General features: G+C 43.4%; 1 protein-coding gene across 9 annotated transcripts in view; it reads right to left on the bottom strand.

Moving 5' to 3' along the window:
• The window catches only part of DCUN1D2 (defective in cullin neddylation 1 domain containing 2), a 325,754-nt gene that overhangs the window by 90,608 nt on the left and 217,844 nt on the right, over positions 1 to 17,302 (bottom strand). For all 9 annotated transcript variants that reach the window (XM_069637140.1, XM_069637141.1, XM_069637144.1 and 6 more), the window contains one exon: positions 5,090 to 5,220. In XM_069637140.1, the coding sequence (XP_069493241.1) occupies positions 5,090 to 5,220 (131 nt within the window). The remainder of the gene's footprint in view (positions 1 to 5,089; positions 5,221 to 17,302) is intronic.

Below are 17,302 nucleotides of genomic sequence, written 5' to 3'. Positions count from 1 at the left end.
GCAGCTATCAGGCTTTTGCCACTGCGCAAGCTGCCCACCATTCACTATTACCACGTGTGCGACTTGCTATTGATTTTGCTGAGTATTCGAACGCTAATATGCCTTCTTATCAATGGACAAACTATCAGGTCTACCCACTTCAATCCGACATCAAAAAATATGTAATCACTCTACTCCACACCAAAACAGTATATCACAATTCTAAATACTTGGGTCTTTAGCCCAGCGTGGCTGTTGTGACAAGAGAGCCAGATAAACAAAACAAAAACATGTTTAAGGGGACTTGCGTACCCGTCCGGATACACAGAAGATCTAATTACAGTTTGATCAATATTTCCTTGAATCCGTTATGATGAAAGAATTTACTTGCATCAAAGCTTACGTTTAAAGCACTTTACTTTGCATATGTTTCCGCCAATCCCGTGCCCGTCGCCTAACAGCCAAATAGCCAGGGCACTTCCTACACACTTCCTGTGCGCACGCACCCGTGCGCAAGCCCTAGGCTGTTATAGTGGCTGCTGGGAGCAGGTAGGCAGGGTTCGGGTCAGAGGAGACTGGAAACAAAGAAAGGACCGTATTAGTACAGGCGCAGGGACTGCTACTGCACAATGCACAATGTCTGAAGAAAAGTTACTTTATTTTTTCTCCTTTCCAAACACTGCGTTTTGCCTGGATTCGTGTTAAAGAACACAGCTTCTTCTTGCGCATACAGAGCGGACCATAGCAAACACAGGGCACGTTTGGGGAGTGAGGAGCAGCATGGACAGCCAAACAGGCAGGGCACTTCTTACGCACTTCCCTTAACAAATGCTTGATACGGGAATGTGTTACACCTGCTTTAGGATTGGCCCATAATCTGAGCCAATGCAGGGCCGATTCCACCACCATTTCATCAACCAGAAACGGCGTAACTAATTCAGTATGAACACCATAGTTTGGGTCAGATTGTGCAAGTTCGAGAATTGATTTTAAGAAAGAATTCTCATCAACTTGAATATCCTGCATATTACCATATGTCCATAATGCAGCTCCATATTTGGCCACAGCATTTGCTTTGCTGGTAAAGACCATCTTTATTGGGTCTGATAGCTTGGGGCTAGACACTGACATCTCCATACCCTCTGCCCCCACCTGCCCACGTGCTTGTTTAAATCAGATTCCTTATGTGCCCCTGGTTTAAAATTTGGGGTAAGACGTATCCCCAGGTAATCAAAAGTCCATCTTGAGACGTTTTCTCAAGACATCACAAGTCATTACCGCCAACTTATCGGCATTAACCTTCAGATCTAGTGATGTCATGAAATCTGTATATGCTCTGATAAGGTCCTGCAGAGCCCGTGGCGTACAAGCAATCGGGAAAGTGCCATCGATGTACGTTAAAACAGGGTACAAGTTTGCATCAAAGCTCGTTACATCGGGGGTGGCCTGCATCAATGCATCATGTAACAAATTAATGTACAAAGAGAACAAAACAGAGGCCATTACACATCCCAGGCATATACCAGCCTTGACTCGAAAATAGGTTGTGGAACCGCTGGTCATTGCACTCCTCACACAGGCTTGGGTATTTGTGTGCAGAGACGCTAGCAAATTTACTAGCCCAGCCAGCCGACCAGAGCACAGTCCGAAGCTTCCTTCTGTTAACCCTGTCAAAGGCTGTGCTAAGGTCCATAAAAGCAAGATATATTGGTTCACACCTTAAGTAAATTGAGTTGGCCAAAATTAAGTAAAGATTTAAAAATGTGTTCACTGGTACTCAAGCCTGGGCGGAACCCCAGCTGTATATCCACAAGAATACTATTAGAATCAATCTAGAGTTCAATTTTACCTAGCAGCACTCTTCCAAATATTTTGAACAAGGAATCAACAAGCGATATTAGTCCATAAGAGGCCCGGGATATCTCTTGAAAGTTTTTATAGATTGGGTGGATAATTGCTTTTTTCCAGGACACCGGAAACCGCGCATTCTTACAAGTCTTAAAACAAGCCGTCAATATCAGTGTCCATAAATCTACATTTTCTGTAAATCGGTCTACTGAAATACTATCTGGGCCCGGGAACGACCAAGCTTCTGATGTCTGATTGCATTACTACTTTTATTAGAGAAAATTACACCAATTGCATTTCTGCTCAAGGTTGGATCATTTCAAAGGTCTCTTGTGCATCAGGAAGGTCAAAGTTCACAACACCAGGTCTAACCTCAGAAGGGTTACATAGAGTTTCAAAATGAGAGATCCAATTTCTAGCCTATCGCACAATCTTTTATATTTGGGGCCCAGAGATACTAAGTTCCAGAACTTCTTAGCGTTGTTGGTTTTAGGGGCCACCACCAAATCTTCCAATGCTGCTCTATATAGATCTTTCTTTCGCTTATCAACTACCTGTTTATAGTTGGCTCTAGCTATATGTTTGAGGTTTCTATTTATAGCTTTTCTTTTAGTAACTCAATCAGGGATTTTGTTCCCCTTTTACACTCAAACCAACAGACCCGTTTCCCAGGTGCAATCTTTATTACCGCCTTCTGACATTCCATGGTCATCCTGCTACATAAGAGATCAAAGTCATCTAAGATGTTAATGACTACATGAGGATCAACTAATGCCTTCATTATACCAACAAGTATAGGTATAGTATTATTATAGATCTACTGTAAAAGCGTATCTTTATTCTTGGGTCGCCACGTTAACATGAATTTGGTATCTTCCAGGACATTTATACCAAGATGTGGAATGGCCATATTCCCTTCCACCATGGTATTCACAAATTATAATACCAATGGATGATGATCACTTAGCACATCCTCTAGTATACAGAAATACTGAATACTGTTCAAAGAATTGGGTAACAGCAATAATCAATTGTGCCATTTCCCCCCGCGAGAGCCTCTGAAGGTCAATTTTACTTGTCTATCACCTTTGGTACGACCATTATTTTATCGCAGGCCCCATTTGTACAACCAAGATGTTAACCATAGACCATCCCCACTCTTTCTAGGGCCCATCAACTCAGGCTCAGGCACTACAGAGGTCATGTCCACCCCATTATACAACAAATCAGGTGTCTTTAGTCCAAAAACAGTGCCAAAACGTAAAAGGCTTTTTTTAAATCTCTGCCTAGGGGCTCATCCATCCATCTGTTTTAAAGCAGTGAAGCAGAGAGTCCTTTTTAAAAACCCTTTGTTTGGTCTTTGTGTCTCGATGACCAGGCCCCTCGATACCCTTCTTCAAAAATGGTTTACCACCCAAACCGCGCTCTTCTGTCCATGGGTCAAACTTTTCTGGCGGTTCCTCAATCAAGACTTATCAGGGTGACCGATGTTTTTTCATCATGGATCCACGAAAATGGAATGGGTTGCCAGCAGACCTTTGCAAAATTGATTCCCTTCCACAGTTTAGGAAGAGGTTAAAAACGTTCCTCTTTCAATAATGGCCTATTACTGTATTCTTCAGCTTGTTATCTTGATCTGAAAATCTAAACCCAGATGCAGTTTCCGCCCAGTTCCGTATGATATGCGCAGTACAAATCTAAAAATCAAATGAAAACATGGATTTTTGTAATGCTTTTGAAGTCTCACATTGCACAACAATGATTCAAGTATGCTTGAAAGTGATCGTTATGAGACTCCATCATCCCTGAGTAAATTCTTAAAACCCTGCTACCCCTTACGACATCACGTTCTAAAGTTCCCAAGTTAATAAATTAGCATGTGCTTTGGTTTTTCGATCCATTTTCTAAATCGTGAATTCACCTGGAATAATGTAATTCTAGGCTTTTGGAGTAAAACACTTTTCCTCAACAATTCCCTTCACTCTGACATTCTATTCCGTCTGCCCCCAACTCTGTTCCTTAAGATTGGAATGTACACTTGTCTACGGCTCAGCATACAAGAACATTCCCCATCCTTTGTCATTCCATTGAGGAAAGATGCCCAGTTTTGTGCCCTACATTGAAGTACAGAAGGATGAATGATGTGACGCTGCAGTGTAAAAGCAGAGATTGAATGGGTCACTGCAGATAATCAGTTTAGAACCATGCCCGTCAATAGTATTTGCTTTTCTAAGTGAAATGATGCACAGCTATAGCGTTCAATGCGAACTGCTAACTGCAGTTACTATAATATTAAACACGCATTGGCAATGTCAACATTTTGGGCTTTTGTGTAGACATGGGAAAGGCACTTGCCAGAAACAGCCATATTGGTATTAGCTAGCCATTGATGCTAGAAGGTGCAAAATGGGAAGAGTACCTGGGCATCTAATAGCAGTGCCTGGCAAATGCCTAGAACTTATACACAAGACAAAACTGTTGGCTTTGCCAATGCTTGTTTTGAACAGGACTTCAATGACGGACACCCAGAGTGCTTATAAATCTTGTGGCTGAAGGCAGACCTGGTTAAGGCATTTTAGTATGCCAATAGGTGGTTTACAACGCCAATTAAGTCATTAACTCTAAGAAAGCTGCTTTGAAAAAACACTTGCAGGCACTTTAAGCACAGCGTTTGATGGCAAGGCTTCATTAAAGTGAGCTCAGTGTTCCCATGAGGAGGGGTTTTGGGCAGGGAGGGGAAGGAATTGGGTGCGAATGGCAATAGGAATTAGCAGGGCCAGTCAATGGGTGGGCAAATAACTAAACACCACCTATAAACTTTGTGTTCATCTTCATTTGTCCTTTCTCCCTGTTTGTACTCTAATGCAATAGTTCCGGTTTATCGTTGTTGCAAGCGACACCCAATAGCCAAAAATAAAAAGGGTCAACTTTGTTCAAAACACAAACTAATGCAGCTTGGGAGGCCTCATCTATTCATACAAAAATAGAAACCATCAACCTTAAGAGATCAACGTAAAAATGTCCTGCCACCTTTATTAAGTATTCTCTCAGTGGTCCTACCAGCTACTCAGTCGTTAACAACCAACCAAAGGATAAACATCCATTCATTTAGCCAGAACACATTTCCCATATGGTGGGTGATGGAACAAAAAGCTCAGAAATAGCCTATCGATTTTCAAGTGTTTCATGCAGCAGCACACTTCCAGAAACATTCCCCTTTCAATGCCATTAATTGATTGGTTTGATTGGACTCTGTACTCACCTAAACCTTTCTGTCCAGGATTTTTAGCAAAATTAAAAGTGAATTGATAGAAATCTTTGAACTTCAATGCATCCTTAAGTTCCTGTTCTAATCTTGGTAGCAAAGCCTTCAGTTTATCTGTACTGTCGCATCTGTAGAATAAAAGAGCATTTGTTTAAAATGTGGCTTATTTTATGTTGAAAAGAACTTGCACCAATGTTACTGTTGTAGTTTTCCTCAGTAAACAAAAACTATTCAAAGCCATGGGTTTAATAATTTGCAAAATTATTCCTTTGCATATCAAAAAAGCCAGCATATGAAAATCGCATACTATCATGAAAACTGAGGTGGAAGCATGAACCATCATTAGTAACCGTATTCATTAACCAGCACAAAGTTGCTTAAAAAGAATTAATTCAGAACAAGTACCACTTCATTCTCAGCATATGTTTGTCACCAAAGGCCATTTATTGCTTTTAAGAGACATTTGCTCATTTTTCGTTTTATCTTTATATTGTAAGGGTGTCGAAGAAGGCCGACACAAAAGTGGCATCGTTTTGGTTCTAAACTTATTTCTCGAAATAAAGCTTTCTGTCCCAGTCTCTAAGAGGTCTTTCCCTGCCTCTAACTAAAACTAAAGAAATTTACATAATGTCAGTTAAATCAAAGCTCCACCATCCTAGGTCAAGTCCTACTCTAACCCGTACACTAGAACTAAAGAATAAACTAACAGGATGTTCTTTCTGTAGGAGAATGGCTCCCTTCTCCTGCTTCTTGAACAGTGTCCAAAGAATGTTCTCTTACAACAGAAATGCCAGGGGAAATGACTCCCTTCCTCTGGTTTATGGGTTTTGCCCAGTCTTTATGCACTTTCACAACCAGGAAAAGGACTCCCTTCTCTTGGTACAGATTTAAAGTTTTGAATAAAACCTGGGGGGGGGGGCGAAATGACACCCTTTCCCCTGGTGTCTCTAGAACAACTCTCAGCCCAGGACCAAGAGAATACTTCCCTTCTCCTGGTATTATTTGATACAGTTCACCACAAGGCCAGGGGGAGGGGGTGGACTGGGGGAACAAAGACTCCCTTCCTCCCTTCCACTGGCGTCTTTAACACAAGCTCTGGGCGTGTACCGGGGGAGTGGGCAATGACTCCCTTCTCCTGGGGTTGCTTGATTCAGTTCACAATACGGCCAGGGGGAGAATTACACCCTTCCATTGGTATTGCTTGGCATAGTTCTCTCACTGTTCAGGCCCCAAAACCTTCTCTGGGGGCCAGTGGTTTCCTGTCCAACACGGCACTGAGCAGGGTTTCTTCTGATGCTCTCCTTTTCACTGTTGGGGCCCCAGACCATTCTATGGAAGCCAGTGGTTTCCTTGTTACCACGGTGCCGAGGAAGATTTCCTCTGATGCTAGGTTTGTCACTGTTGGGGTCCCAGACGCTGCTCTAGTTACGTCCATTAACGTCCTTGCTAATACTGGGACAGGGAAATGTCACTGTAGCCTCTGTCACCCCCTTCTCGTGGACCTCCTCTTACGGGGCCCTGGTACATTGCCAGGACTTCCTGGGATCGGGGCACACTTCTCCGGCTCTCTGGGCTCCTCTACTTTGCATTAGTGGCTTTGCAGCGTCTTCCTGGCTTTGGGATTCGGTCTGTCTCTACTCGGTGGGCAGAGAACTTGTTTGACATCCTCTTGCCGCTCTCTGCTTTCCCCCAGCTCAGCCTGCTGTTTTTCCCCAAAGGACAGGATACCGCTGTACCTGCCACCACTGTTTCTCGTTGCGGCTGTGTTAGGCGCCTCAGCCAGGCTTTACTTAGCTAATAATCCCTTGTTCCATTTTATACATTGTATCCAGTTCCTCCATTGCGGATTGTGCACGTCCTTTTTCTTTGTTACTGACTTAATCCTCATGCCTCGGTAGGGCCATCTTATACCAGTGTTATCACAGTCAACAATTTGTATGTCTCCTGTGTTCTTCCTAGTACTTTTGGCTTTAGGCCCCATGTTACAATAATACAAAGGTTTGGTTTCAATGTAGTGGCTCTGGACATTAGCAGGGCTAAGGAAAAGGTAGTTACAACATTCAATGGGCTGTACCCCAGGTGATCATCCTTACCCCCAGAGGAAGGTGAGGGGGGAATATAGTCCCTACACATGAGGTCCTCACACATTCAACCACCCCAAGGAGGACTATTGGGTAGCAGCCGCACCTCCTTAGCCTCAAGGATATGGGCTCCCTCCTGGGGAGAAGTGACAACACCATGTGAATTGTCAAAATACACATTTACCTATTCCCCACCCTACAATTTATAGACCATGTTGTGCTAAATCATGCTACAATATGTAGTGATTTATGTCATATTTGCAATCTCATGCCACTTTGGCCAAGGTTGCTAAAGGCTGTGAAGCTGCAGGAAGGAAATATGTAGCACTCCACACTGCAGAAGAATTCAATAATACACCTTAGTGGCAACCAGCCACAAATCCCTAATGTACATCTGCAAATGTAAACAGACTACAGTACACCCTAGATTCTCCTGCTGCCCCCTATTAACAGGGCAGGTTGGGAATGGTAGACCAGATTGAATTAAGCAAAGTAAATGCCAGAAAAGCCCCGCCTCAGGCCAAAGGAAATCCAACCTCCCAAACCATTTCCATCTGCATGAACTTTCTGGCAGGCCTCCAGAACTTCAATGAAGCTAGCTGGTCCAATACCTTCCTCCCAGTGGAGCCACAGATCAAAAGCCACCCTTAACTTAAGAATACCTGGAGCGCCTCACAGCTATTCTGCCAGTTGATCCGGGCTGTTTGTGGCCGTTCAGGGCTTATGTAGTATTTGGAAGAATGCATGGTCTAATGCTCCTCTGAGCATTACTGGCATACAGCTAGGCAGTGTAGGAACGACTCAAAGCCCATGCTTAGGTGCCAGACAGCCTCCATCAACAGGCCTTCTAATGAACAGTTTCCCTCCTAGAGCTCTGTCCTTAATATGAATGTACCTGTTGACACAACTAGCCAGTCATGCCCTATTTTACTACCTTACCTTCAATTTTATTTTCTCATTCTGCATACCAGTAGCTTATTCAGCAATTCACTCATACAAGTATGACACTTGTTTTCTCTTCTACACCAGAGTCCAATCTAGCATGGCTCAGGATGAGGGAGATCCTTTGGTTAAACTTGCCTTTTTTGTTCCTGCATTAATTCCGCAAACAGCCAATACCTGGCTCAGTCAGCAGCCTCAGCGTTTCCAGACCCCACTACAAAAATCAGCAGGAGGGAATCTAAAATGGTTATCTGGTTAGTAACTACCACAATTCATAGGAACTCAAGCACTATCCTACATCCACAACATAACTGATGTAATATCACCACTACTCTAGTAATCGCCTCCATGAAAGCATTGCTGGCCAATAAGGGAAGTGCTCAATACTCTTTTTAATGAATGTATCTTCTGGGCAAAACACTGAAAACTGTACATCCATTTCAATGATCACCATCACTCAACACTTGCGTTTTCATTTCCCTACATGTTGTGAATTAAGTCTGTTGTCCCACCCTACTGTGCTCGGCTTTCTTTCACCTTGTAGACTACAGTTTGGTTGCAACCTAGGACAGGATCACAAATCACCTCAGCATTCTGTGACAAGAGCAAGTCCATTGACTCATCAAAGAGGTCAAGAACCCCTATTCACAAGTAGGGGGAGGGGCAGGGAGAAATCCAGAATGAGCTCACACCCTTTGGGAAAAATCTGTTGAGAACCACAGTCCCTGTCCACCCCCCTATTTATCTTAAGCCATGCCTCTATTACCACATGCTTGACAATTATTTGTTGTAGAAACCGAGATTAGACCGGCACACCAGCGGAGATCCCCTTAGTGAGAGCGGATCCAGCACCTCACTACAGTCCAACGAAACAGGACACCCTACCACCATTAATCAGCAGCCAGGTGACGCAGAGACGGAAAAGCCCAGCAACCCATCTGTTTCATACCGCAGCGCCGGACACTGAGAACAGGCAAGGTTACACTAGCAATTCTGACACTGCACAGAGCAGCCAGGGAAAGCCCAGTGAGCTCCCGCATGAAACCCTAGGCCATCATGAACAGTCAAGTTGATTTTTTAACCCTCCCCTCCACTGTATTTACTAATGGGGGCCGAGAACTAAAGCCCCAAATACCAAACTTGGATACTTGCCCTCCCGGACCGCCATGGTAGTTCTGCAGTGCCTCCAAATGGAGAAAGTGGGTGGAGCTTAGCCACGCTTAGTGCATTTCCTGGTTCTGTCATGTATTGAGAGAGGAAGATGGGGCAGGAATGGCTTGGGGGCAAAGGCCCAATCCAAGGAGTGGGAGGACTAAAGGAAGCTGCAGGAAGTGGGAAGTGTGGGTCACCACGTTGGGGGTCAGATTTGGAGGATGACCAAGAGACCAGCAGGAGGGAGCAAGGGATGCTAGACTGTTGATGCGGATTGTGGGACAGGGGTGGTATTGGCTAGAGAGCAGAAGTGGTACTGCAGTTTGAATGTCTGAGCTAGTTTGGCAAGAGTGTAGAAATAATGGTGTATGGGGTGGTTGTGAAGCAGAAGGGATTGGTGAAAGGAGGGTGCAGTAGTATTAGAGAGAATTAGGGGTAGAAGGGAGGAATAGTGGTTTGGAGATGGGCGTAGTGGGAGGAGGAGGGCATAGTATGGAGGAGGTAGTAGAAGGTAGAGTAGGGTGTAAGCGTGGAAGGAGTAGTATCAAAGGGTGGAGTCGGGAGCTAAGAGAAGTGAACATCGAATGGACAGGAGACTATAGTGAGGAGGACATGAGAAGAGGACAGAGTAGGTAGGGAGAGGCGGGAGTGAGCATGCTAGAAAGGGATCTGAATCCAACCGGGTATTTGTTAGGTACTGTTCCTCAATACCCCTATTCGACCACTAACATGTGGCTAGAGTAGGGAAAGCTAAGCAGTGCCTGAGTGAGCAGAGAGATGAGGCAAAGCACCTTCAAGTTGTCAGCAGAGCTCATAGAATTTAGCATACTGAGGGAGAAATAATCTTAGTTGGTTGCCCAACTCCAGGCCTCGAGGGCCAGATACAATGCTGGGTTTTCAGGATATCCCTCATTAACATTGATGAGATACATTTGCATACAACGATTCTAAATGTATGTACATTTTTACTCATGAATATTAATGTGGTATATCCTGAAAGCCCGTCAGGATTCTGGCCCCCGAGGCCTGGAGTTGGACAACCCTAGAAGGGTGAAATGAACGAGAGGGACGACCCCTAGCACTCAAAGCTTAATACAAATCATTGAACCGCATCTGCGACTAGGAGAGATTTTTGTGCCATCGGTGACAATGGATGAGGCTCAGCACTTTAAGACCACTATCATAGTGATATGCTTAGTATAAAAGACTAATCACATAGGAGCTCTATAAAACTAAACACCAGCTTGATGACACCCTGCTAACATTTTGACAAAGTCAAGTACTGTCAATCAAGGAGCATTCCATAGTTGAGAGTAAAGTCAAAATAGCATTAACGGGAGCTTGTATGGCCATGCACAGTCAAACCAATGAAGTGTTCATCTACACAGAGGAGGATCATTAATAACAAAATGCATATATTGTTTGAAAATATTTGAATTGTCTGTGGGAAAATTATTATAAAATTAAGACAATGTAAAACATGGTTTTGTCATGCAGGTGTTTGAAAAGAGTTACAGAACCCAAAAGGGGCACATGCATGCATATTTTGACAACAAAATAGCATTAAAGTAACCAACAGCACCACATCATGGCATAGCAAAAGATTTATAAAACGTTCCAAGAAGTTGGTTTTGTTTACAAATACACCATCGGCTGAACGAGAATACCTGCTGCAAAGTATGCATATTTGTTTAGCGGGTGTCACAGGACAGACGTCAACGTCACCTACAATTAAGCAGTACATGACCTTGGAGCAAACATTTTTTCAGGTTACATCCGGTCTGAAAGTAAACACACTGTTCTAGCTACCTTCTGTTGTCCAGACACCTAACATTAATATAACGCAAAACTGTTGTATAAAGGATTGTTTTCCATTGCTATTTCTTTCTAGTCTTCTGCCCCTTTCATTATTTTTGCTTTCTATTCATTCCCTTTTTTTAATTTCGCTTTCTCAGTGCTTTACACCTTTCTGTCCTTACTTTTCTACCCTTAATCATCGTTTCATCTTTCTCTTTTTTATTTCTTTGCATTTTGTCCCCATCTTTTCTAGCCTTCATTTCTTTCCATCTTAACCTCTAGGTTTCTTCCTGCGAGTCTGGCTTTATTTCCTTCCCTTCCAACTGGAATGATCAAAATAAGAGTGAGGCATAGCCCACGTACTGGGAAGGAGACTATTCAGGACAGAGCATTTAGTTCCCTAATCCATCGAATTGGTTAGCCTCAGAACATGGGCCCGATAATGAATCCCCTCTATTTTAGTGTGTCGAATTGTCAGCAGCCAGTGATAAAGGTTACAGTTTATGTGCCTTGAATTTGTCGCTCATCTGCCGAAGGATGCTTTAGAGGGACCTTGTGTTACGACTGCCTGCACCCTAGGGACAAAAGCACCCCAAATCTAGACAAAAGACTATTCCACTTAGCTTCTTTGTCTCACCTACTTATAGGGTTTGAATGATCAAGGCTAGTTCTGAGGAGTTCAGCGGGGTAGCCCTAGGGAGGGCAGCAGGATAGACTAGCATACAGGGTGATACTTTGAATAATGGGATGTTGACAGAGGTATGTGTTAAAGGCATACTCTAGTAAAAATTTTTATTTCAAAAATAGATAGCCCACATTAAAAAAAAAATACTAGCATCCTCCGTTTTAAAACTTCCTATGTAAAAGTTTGAGATATTTAAGCTCAAAAGCAAGCACAAGGGCGCCGCCATTTTGTGAAATGGAGGCCCTCCTGTGCTGGCTTTTGCGGCACTAATGAAGGAAAAGCCAGCCAGCTGTAGTAAATAAAGTCTACCGCTGGGTGGCTTTCCCTTCATTAGTGCCGGGACTCGGAGGACGCGGACCGGAGACCAGAGCAGGAAAGCTGCAGCTGAATCTCGGTAAGTGCTATTTATTTATTTTTACAAAAAATAAGCACTAGCTGCGTTTTTTTTCCTAAGTTTTCCGGGCTGGAGGAGCCCGGAAAACTTAGAAATAAAACTGCAGCTTTAAAAACGTATTTATGTTTGCGGTCGCTTTTGAAGCGACCGCAAACATAAATACAACATTATTGTGTTGGAAAACGCTGCGGTTTTAAAACCGCAGCGTTTTCCAACACAACCGTGTTGTGTCTGCCTGAATCTGCTTTACCATTTGGGGCTCTCGGGCTCCCCGTGGGGAGCCCGAGAGCCCCAAATGGGAAATCAGCTGCAGGTAGAAACACTACGCGGCATGTAAACACAACCGCGTGTGTTTCTGCCTGCTGTGGCTTTCACTTTGGGTCTCCGGTGCTCCCCAGGGAGCACCGGAGACCCAAAGTGATGGCCACAGCAGACAGAAACACACGCGGTTGTGTTGGAAAACACTGCGGTTTTTCTTTCCAAGTTTCTCAGGCTCCTCCGAGCCGGAGGAGCCTGAGAAACTTGGAACGAAAAACCGCAGCGTTTTCCAACACAATAACGTTGTATTTATGTTTGCGGTCGCTTCAAAAGCGACCGCAAACATAAATACAACGTTTTTAAAGCTGCGGTTTTATTTCTAAGTTTTCCGGGCTCCTCTAGCCCGGAAAACTTAGGAAAAAAAACCGCCGCTAGTGCTTATTTTTTGTAAAAGAAATAAATAGCACTTACCGAGATTCAGCTGCAGCTTTCCTGCTCTGGTCTTCGGTCCGCGTCCTCCGAGTCCCGGCACTAATGAAGGGAAAGCCACCCAGCGGTAGACTTTGTTTACTACAGCTGGCTGGCTTTTCCTTGATTAGTGCCGCAAAAGCCAGCACAGGAGGGCCTCCATTTCACAAAATGGCGGCGCCTCTGTGCTTGCTTTTTCGAGTTTTGAGCTTGAATAGCTCAAAATTTTACATAGGAAGTTTTAAAACGGAGGATGCTAGTATTTTTTTTTTAATGTGGCCTATCTATTTTTGAAATAAACATTTTTACTAGAGTATGCCTTTAAATAGGATCCATGGTGTCTGTCGGAGACCGGGTTTGCCGAAACCACGCTTTTCAGGAGGATAGCTCAGCGTCAACGGGCTTGTCTTGGAAGCAAGACAATGCACAGTAAAACAGGTTGAATCCTGGCCCCGCGCTTTATGACTGGGTCGGTAATTTGCATGTTACAAATTATACATTTAATTATTTCCAGCCACAGCTTTTCTGCTGTGGAATATATCAAATTAGCAGCCTGCTCATCTTCTAGTGCTCACGGGACACCACTACAACCCTATATCTCCCACCATTCGCTCCTCCAGTGCCTTCTACACAGACTGACTTTCCCCCTTCCTCCACCTACTGGTTCGGGGTCCAGTCTTTACCCAACCACCAGATCGCTGCCCTCCCAGTCCCGCCACCTTTCATTGCCAGTTCTCCTGGAACACACACTCCCTCCACTTCCTGTTCTTACACAAAAGTTGGGGTGTAAATATACTTCATATGTTGGAAGCAGAAGGGAAGAGTCTCCAAGTTAAACAGATCAGTAATAAGGTTTGAGAAAGTTTCAATTTCCTTAGTTATAGACCCTGTGATGTCAAGCGCAACCACCACGGGAAAATAGAGCCTTAGACATTTTTTTTTCTATTGTAAAGTGTGCTAGGGGACCTGCTAGACTACTGTCTCAACCTTGTTTTAGTCTCCATTAGGAAATAGGGGGAAGGTGGGCAGGCTTCTAATTAGCAGAGTTGGATACTGGTCCCGATGCCATGTGGATGCCCAATGGAAAGTACTATTCCAATCTTATAGATTAAGCCCACATAAAACATAGGACTTTGTATTCAGGATGGTTTTTACCACAGGTGAGTGAAATGGAAGATACTACACAGTTGGGCATCTGTCACAGTTATCTACATTGGCCATTCAACACATATTGACTGGGCAATTGGAGTAGATTCTGCCGACCATGTGGTCACTCTCCGGTGGTGCCGATGGATGATCTTCAGTGAAGGAGAAAAACCGTAAAGCCACTGAAGATTAAGAGCTGGTGAAGATGAACTGCAGGAGCTGTGGTGAAGGCTGTCCTGTAGAGGCAGACCTCTGGTGCTGGAAGGTGCATGCTAGGACCAACGATGGCAGTAGAAGCAGAAGAGACCATCAACATCTCCATTTAAGCAGAAGAATCCATCAACATCTCCATTTTCTCTGGGATCTTTTTCGGGAATTCCTGTCTGTTTCCTTAGTCGCAGGTCTCAGGTGTTGTTTGTCGGGAGGATGGGAGTCTGGTGCTCTTACTTCTTTTGGAGTTCTAGCCAGGAAGAGAAAATAGGGCCTCCAAGGGGTAGGATGACAAGGGCTACAGCAAGTCCCGGACCTGGTCAGACCAAGGGATTTCACCCTGGTATAGGAAAGTCTGGACCAGCAAGTACTGGAACAGAGCAACACTACCAGAAGTGTCTTGCACGATTGAAGGCTCAGATAGGGCTGTCTCGTATCTAGCATTTGGTTTGAGATACGCTTACATGATTTAGAATGAATCTATAAGCAAAGGGATAAAGCCCTCTATATTATGGGGAATTTGGATTTGAGGAAGGTCCAAGGCCACAATTATAGGGTGTCATCCATTAAAATATTCTGAAGGACAACAAATCAATGGGACCACCAAGTCTAACTTTCTCTGGTCCCTTGGTTTCTCCCAATTCTGCTGATTTCGATTTACTACCTGACACCATTTACAAACTGGTTGTAGCTGGTCCTGGAAACTGGTCTGGTCTTTAAGGCATTTGGTAGCCATGACTACATTGGGTACATTGGTTTCTCATTCACTTGCTGGGAAGAACAATGGGAGGAGATTGGACTCTGATGAACTTTATGTAAGGTTCTCGGTAGAGACACCTCCAGGGTACGGCATCTTATATCCCACTTGAATCCCAAGAAGGCTAGAGAAACAAGAGAAGCCCACACAGCCAGAATGAGAGGATATTGAAACAGGGAATTTAGGGTAAATAATGATGTAGACTTTGTGTCCCTAAGGGGCCAACAGACAGCAAACTGTCTCTGATAAGGTCTCACATGAAAACACTGTCAAAAGCAAGGAGGGTCTCTGTCATATTAAACCGCTTATTTAAAGACAAATCACCATGAACAAGTCTAATAGATATTCTTGTGTGTCAGAAAAAGGATTCATACTGCAGTTAGAATGCTTCAAAAACACCATTTGCTTTCATATCTAAAATGTTAATCTAACGAAATGAAATACATATTCAAGACAAACACGTAATGAAATCATTCACAAATGTAAACAACGCGTAAAGTAAACACTTGCAAGTGCCCTTTCTCCAAAGAAAAAGAACAGAAACAAAGCACCCTAAAGTGAACCCACATACCAAGAACAGCGCATAAAGGTTAAAACTGAACACCAAATAAAAATTATATATTCATCAAGACCCTTTTTATACACCTCAAACTGCACTTTAGTGTTAGCCTGTACACCACACAAGTGTTGCATTGTGTAAACTAACGTTTCCAATCTTAATCTATTAAATCAAAGCAAACTAATGCTTAGTTGTTCAAAACCAAGTGTGCACAGAAAACAGATCTTCAGAAAAACCAGAAGAGAATGTTTGAAGACAATTGCTGACTCAAGTTTCAGCTCACAAAACAGGCTTCCAACGTATCAAATGGCCACAGCCTATTTCAGGGCAAGAAGAAAAATATTGTCTTTGGAGAGGTCAACTGTAATAATGCAACTGTTGAAAACAGATTAAGTCAGTCTCTGTGCAAACATAACACATATACAAACTGACACTTGAGAACAAACATACCATCTCAAGAGTGTAATATCTTCCAAATGGTTACACCATTTATTAAAGATTTAATCTAATTAGAACATCAGTGGTCAGTGTTCCATCAGGTATCCCCTCACATAGGAGAGTCTGTAGAAGAGACAGAACTCTTACTCAAAAATCCCAAATAAGCCACCTGTAGTTCGTGTTCGATTGTTAAGACTTACCAAAGAAAACTGCATAACCAAAAACGGAGAATCTATCAATGCCACGTGCGTATATAAAAGGTAAGCAGAATCGACTACATGTTGGGACCCATAGCGGATAAAAGTACTCCCCTAAATCAACCCTTGGGCCATGGCACAAGTGCACAGCCCAATGTTGCGGTCCAGTGTTCAGGCACGAATTCCTGATAAAAGCCATTTTGAAACCCAGTAGACGCACACGTGACACTGGTGCAGACGTCATCATGGGGAGGATCGAATAGAGGGCAAGTAATATGGCCGCCATATTGGACTGGAATGTGAACAAAGGAGCCTGCATAGGTCAGCAATCCACCATATCTACCAAATCATATTACAAGGAAAATAGGAATAGATTAGACTTTTCCGTTGAAACGCATGGCTTATATCCGAGAAGGGCAATGGATATCATCGTTGCAACCCGAAATAACAGTTTTCAGACAGAATATCCATATTTGTTCCAATGTAAGTAATCGATTAGCAGTACTGACGGCACTTGGATCCGGTTTGATCAAATCCACAACCATCCACCGGATGTCTTAGTCTGTGTGATTATTGGCAATAAAATGTTGTGATATGGGTGCAGGCACTGCCACTGCATATTTTCCACCTGTGTTCTCCAATTGTGATGCTCACTTTTCTGGTGGTCATGCAGATGTAGGCCTTTTGACAGGGGCATATCATCATATACACATTTGCTGTGTTGCAGTTTGTGTGGGTTCTTAGATTCCAATATATATTATTGTAGGCACCAGAGTGCTGGTGATGCAAACTTAGCATGCACTGCAGGTGCCACCGGATCTAGTGGTAAGTTCCAAAGTGTATATATGGTGTTAGATCTTGTTGCCTGAGGCCGGCAATCTAGAATGCACCACATGGCCTTAAATATTTCTGCCACGCTTGAGGGTAAATAATGGTATTTGGAAAGTGCACCCCATGCTCATGACCAAATTCCAATATTTTGTCTGTTTTTTGACCTGCGTCATTTTCTTACCTCCTATGGTGGTACCCTTTTGTATGTCCTTTTCGAAGACGATTTATTTTCTTTTTTTTAAACAAATTATTAATTTATTTTTTACATAGGATAATTCTCAGGAGGCTAATGAGG

Source organism: Ambystoma mexicanum, chromosome 7p (assembly GCF_040938575.1).
Source record: "Ambystoma mexicanum isolate Mex_15411 chromosome 7p, UKY_AmexF1_1, whole genome shotgun sequence".
NCBI lineage: Eukaryota > Metazoa > Chordata > Amphibia > Caudata > Ambystomatidae > Ambystoma > Ambystoma mexicanum.
Note: the sequence above shows the minus strand (reverse complement) of the source record. Positions and strands in the feature narration are given on the sequence as shown.